Here is a 5363-nt window from a genome sequence, read left to right as displayed (position 1 = left end):
AGCGGCTCCGAACGGGGCAGGGCTCCGGGGTGGTGGGGGCGCGGAGGGCAGTCTACAGGTCTGCTTCTTTTTTTTTTCTTCTGCTAATAATTTGATTTCTTAATGTTACAGGTTTGGTTCAAAAACCGCCGGGCAAAGTGGAGGAGGCAAAAGCGATCGTCTTCGGAGGAGTCAGAAAACGCACAAAAATGGAATAAAGCATCTAAAACGTCTCCGGAGAAGAGGCAAGAGGACGGGAAAAGTGACTTGGACTCTGACAGCTGATACCTCGCAGGGGGAGACGTTTTCCTTGGACTGTCGGATACGCTCCAGAGGATGCTTCTAAACTTGCACAAGCTCTGCCTAGCCTGAGGGGGGAAATATCTGTATATAATGTGTACAATGCCCCGAGTTGATTTCGTGTAAATAAAATGTGTTGCGGAGCTGTTGCACAGGTAGATGGCGGCGCGTTCGTTCGGCCCTGCGCTGCGGGGAGAGGGGAGGAGAGCGGGGGCGCCCCGCTCCCTGGGGACCAGGGGCGGCCTGGCCGGTGCGGTTACTCATTTAACGAGGTTTCGCATAGCTTGAGAGCAAGCGGAGGGCAGCGCGCTGCCAGCCGGGCCCTTTGGCCACTCGCTCGCTGCAGGCCGAGAAGCGGTGGCAGATTGTAGAATAGAATCATAGAATACCGGGTTGGAAGGGACCTCAAGGATCTTGTTCCCCGACGGAGAGTGGACGACTCCTGGCCAGGCCGGTCCCGTCCTCGACGGCAGCGCCCGGGGCAGCCCCGCTGAGGCCGGGGCCGTGGCCGGAGCAAACCCTGCTCCTCCTCATCCCGAAGCTCCTCACTGGGCCGCCTGCGGCCATACAAGTCTGTCCGTTTATCCGTCCAAAGGCTTCTCCCCTCCGGGAGTGCAGGCGGCCAGCCCTCGCCCCGCTGCTCCTCCCGTCCCGCCGGCCCTGTCAGGCCGGGGGAGATGCCATTGGGAAATATTTGCAGGCAAAGCAAAGCTGGCCTCACGCTGTCCTGTTTCCCAGCACTTCTCTCTCCCTCTCTCTCTCTGCAGTTATGCCCAGTTGAGTGTCCAAAGTGTTTGGTTTTGATCCCCGTTTAGAAAAGCTATGTCGCAACATCAGTGTTTAAACACGCTGTTAATAAATTTCAGTTGCTATCAGACGAATTGCACATAAAGGTATGAGTCCTCATGTGATGCTCCAGGGGTTGTTTCACAAGAAGTTGCTAAAGGAAGTTTTCTCCCCTTTGAGGCAGCACCTTTACAATTAGGAAAGCAGTTTCAGCCTTCTGTCATTTTACTCTTCCCTCTATGAAGGCTTCATAAAAGAGACATCTCTTCCCCCTATCCACATTATTTTCTGTATGCTTTTTTTTCCTGTGGCTCCACAACTCTTGGTGCTTGTCCCTTCAGAGCTCAGCCACCGCAGGTTTCCCATATTGTCTTGCTTAGAAAGACCTTTCCCTCCCATTGTCTACAAAGACTGTCTATAAATTTTAAATGAATGACCTAAAGGTGTAAAGCCAATGCAGATAACCTCTGGCTAGAAATCTTCACGCTGTGCCTTTCATTCAGAAGTTAGGTTGTAGTGAGCCGATTTTCCCTAATTGTCGCCAATGCTTAAATTCACCTATAACTATTCAGCTCATCGAGCTTAGACAAGAAATTGGTTTATACAAATGTGCTCCCCATTGCTTCCTGCGACACTAGGAAGAGTCGCCTGTTGTGTTGCTTGTTCTTGTGCTTTTCCTCCCTCTCTGGATATACCCAGCTTTTAATGGGTGTTGTAGTGTGATGTGTATTGTAGGTGTTAGGCAGATATAGTTAATCTCAGTACCTGTCTGCTCAGATAACATTTCCTAATGTCCCCCTATTTCCTCATAGATGTGGTATCTCTCTCTGAGCAATCTCTCTCCATACCAAGACTTAGCTGCCGCGTAAGAAATTGTGTGGCTTTTGTATGAGTCAGTCCTTTAGGGGGCTTACAGATTCATAGCTACTGCCCTCTTGAAGAGAAGAAGAAATTTAGCCTTTCGTGTTCCTTAGCGCAGCAGAGAAGGAAGGGGAGAAGCAAATGGATTGTTCTTCTTCTTGGATATATATCACAGTCTGGCTCTACAGAGCTATTGCATTTTGGAGATGCTACTCTATTGCTATGACATGTATCTAATCTCTGTAAACTGTGTTGAATTGCAACCCAGCGGCACTGAAAACTAGTTTTCAAAAGAAGAGTTTTGTAATGTATATGCAGGAAGACTCACTGAGTGGAATTTTAATGTCATCTACTCTGTATTTAGTCACTGTTAGGTTTTAAAGTGCATACTCAATTTGCAAATAAAAGCCGGGTCTGAGGATAATATTGCCCAGGATTTTGCAAATGCTTAAATATTTTCTTTACTTCCCATGTATAAATATCCTTGCTGCCACTTTGGGAGACTGGTAGGGTTTTGTTTTGTGTTTTTGTGCGTGGAGTGGTAATTTTGGAAGTCACTGCTAAGAATTTAAACCTGCATAGTTCAATGCGGGAGTTAAACTGGGTTTGGGTTTGTAAAGGGCGGGCTTTAAATATCTTTTTGGTAACCATTACTAGTTACTTAAAGTTGTAGTCCACATCTTCAGAGATTTTTTTGGCTTTTTTCAAGAAAGTTGCTTGAGAGTCTTGGAAGCTCCAGGTCACTGAGCATGCCAATATATGGATTTATTTAGAACTTTTTGATCTGTGGGAGTGGGATGTGACATAAGAATCAAAACCTTGTGTTCTAAAACATGATTTCTATGCATGGGATTGTGATGAACTCACAAATGATTTCTTTAGGATCAGGTATCTTAGTCTGAGTTAATTTTTGAGCTGACTATAAACTCTCGACTACCATAAGCTTGGTCTTGCAGTCACTGGTATCTGTTCTTAATACTACATGATGTAGGTCGATTCGAGTTAGTAATGTCCCTTTAATATTTAATTGAAAAGCAAATTTCATTTTGAACTAGAAGCTTTAGATTACTTGCTAAGAAAAGGCATTTGTGCTATTAGACAGTAGGAGTATCTTATCTTGTTCATTCTTTCACTAGAGTTTGGTGAAAACCTAAAGGCTTCATTCTCCATTTTTTATACTAAAAAGCCTATGCAGTTTGGAAGAGTCTGATAACTGAAAGGTAATGAGAAGATGACATCAAAAGGATCAAGAAAGTAGGAAACTAAATGACTGAAAGGAGGACGATGATTGTAATGTGAAGATCTCTCATTCACATGTACTGTTTGGTTGGCATAATCTGTCCCTAGATGTTTGTCTGGATTTTTATTTTATGAGAATTCCTACATGCCAAAATGCAAATGCCATGTAAGAACTTCATTAGTTTCTCTCTCTGTTGGTGAAGTAGGGGAGAGGGACATTCCAGAAGGTCCAGTTCTAACAAACAGGCTTTGAAAGAGTTGGTTTTGGTTGTGTTTGTTAACATTTGTCTAAGAAGGAGACCAAGAGAGGTTTTGGGGGTTTTTTTTTTCTATTTTTTGTTTATTTGTTTGTTATGTTCTGTCTGTGTCTCCACCACTGCAATTTACATCCTTGCATCTTGGTGCAAACCCATTCCCAGGAGATTAAAGGTGCCTGAAAAACCCACTTAGCTCTTTCTGAAACATTGTGTATGGTTCATGGCACTAACGTACCGTGTAGGTTTTACAACGTGAGTTCAGTTTCTTGCTGTTTCACTGTTTTCTATGAAATGTTGGACTTCTTTCTTCCTAAATTTCTCTCTGTAGAATGAATAATATTCCTTTCAGGTGCCACCAGGGAGGTAGTATGAGGGGAGGATTATAAAAAGAAACAACTGTGGAGCATACTATGGGGGCTCACCTTTGTGGCAAAGAACTATTCCAGATAATGCTATGCATTATAGGAGTAATAACTGAATAATTATACTAAAGGAGCATACACCAAATAAATCTTTCTGACACCAGGCTGGTCTAGGTTATGAAATTCTCTTGCAAGGGAAAGCTAGGGAGAGCAATGTTTGGTAAGGGGACAATGCAGAAGCTTCCTGCTGTGTAGAGGCAGGTTGAGTAATCTGATGCTATCTTCATTGTGCCATCTGCATTTAGATGGCCAAAGTTTATGTTTCTATTTAATATCCCATTTGCCATATTTATTTCTGTGCTCTTGTTGTAATAAGTAATACTGGAAAGCAAAGGTCAGATTTTTTTGCTTGACATAAAGTGATTTATTATCAGCTGAAAATCTGGACTATTTTCTTTTTTTTTTTTTTTTGCCTTTCAGTTTTACTAATACTTGAGTGAACTGGTTTGAGCTTTACCATAATGGGATCCTGGGAACATAAACCATGCAAACTTTTTCTTACACATGACTTGTGAAGCAAACATTTGCATTAGTGGAAGTTATTTTAAAAAAAAGTAACATTAAGGAGAGTTCATATTTTTTTGTACTCCATCTGCATTTATTGGTTCTCTGGGGTTATACACCATGGAGCATAAATGAACAAAAGCCTAAAGAGTTTTTGTTTTGTATACTATCCCTTTAGGGTTTCATCCATTTATACTTTATGTTTTCCTGCTTTGGAGACCTGATGAGTCTTGACTAAACCTATCCAGAGAAGTTTAGCTGAATTACTCTGTTTCTCAGGGGTTGCTACTTATGCTGATCTGATTAGAATCTGTTTTACAAAGGTAACAGTTGCAGCTGCAATGTGTTAGACTGGAAGCAATTAATATAAAGTTTAAAGTGACCTACCTCTGTAAAGTATCTGACAACTTCCAATGTAGAAACCTGTGTTACAATATTCTGGTTTGTACTGAAACTATCCAAAGCTGGAGAATTCAGCCGTAAAATCAAAAAAGGAATCACACTTCTTTCACTTTTTGACTTCAGGATTAAATAGATGTCTACAGACAGACAGAGACTAGATCCCTCAAGTCATACACAAAACTTAAGGCACAACTGAATGGAATAATATGGAGCAGGAGAAAGGCCAGGAAACCTGCCACAGTTTAAAATTACATATGGAGTTGAAAGTTACTTCACCTCTGTCTTCTAAATGATGTCTGAATACTATTGTTTGCATTTCTATTCTATTCTGCGTCAATGCTTACCTTGGAGATTTGGAGCCTCACCTCATTAGTATATCCCAAAACATGTTGAATACCCATGCCAACATAGAAGTTAAAAGTGTCCCTTTGCATTATGCCCAGGGGGCCATCTCCCAAAACTCTGAACTAAACACTGAATCCCCACCAGAGTCTGCCTGTGTTTATTTATATAAGTACAATAATAATAAATCTTTATGTTCTTCTATTTATTCAGTGTTTGCCACCCAGTAACTGCAGAGTGCTTTGTTAACATTGGATTTTGTATACTGAGT

The 5363-nt window shown here is 42.1% G+C and overlaps 1 protein-coding gene across 1 annotated transcript in view; it reads left to right on the top strand.

The window, feature by feature from the left end:
• LOC104493258 (homeobox protein goosecoid) overlaps window positions 1-264 on the top strand; it is a gene marked incomplete at its 5' end in the record, with an annotated part of 822 nt that extends 558 nt beyond the window's left edge. Inside the window, one exon of the mRNA XM_010135907.1 lies at window positions 112-264. Coding sequence (XP_010134209.1) covers window positions 112-264 — 153 coding nt within the window. The remainder of the gene's footprint in view (window positions 1-111) is intronic.
• Between the last annotated feature and the right edge of the window lie 5099 nt (window positions 265-5363).

The sequence above is a fragment of the Buceros rhinoceros genome, unplaced genomic scaffold (genome assembly GCF_000710305.1).
Source record: "Buceros rhinoceros silvestris isolate BGI_N320 unplaced genomic scaffold, ASM71030v1 scaffold8735, whole genome shotgun sequence".
Taxonomy (NCBI): Eukaryota; Metazoa; Chordata; class Aves; order Bucerotiformes; family Bucerotidae; genus Buceros; species Buceros rhinoceros.
The sequence above is the reverse complement of the archived record's forward strand: the minus strand, read 5'-3'. Positions and strand labels throughout refer to the sequence as shown.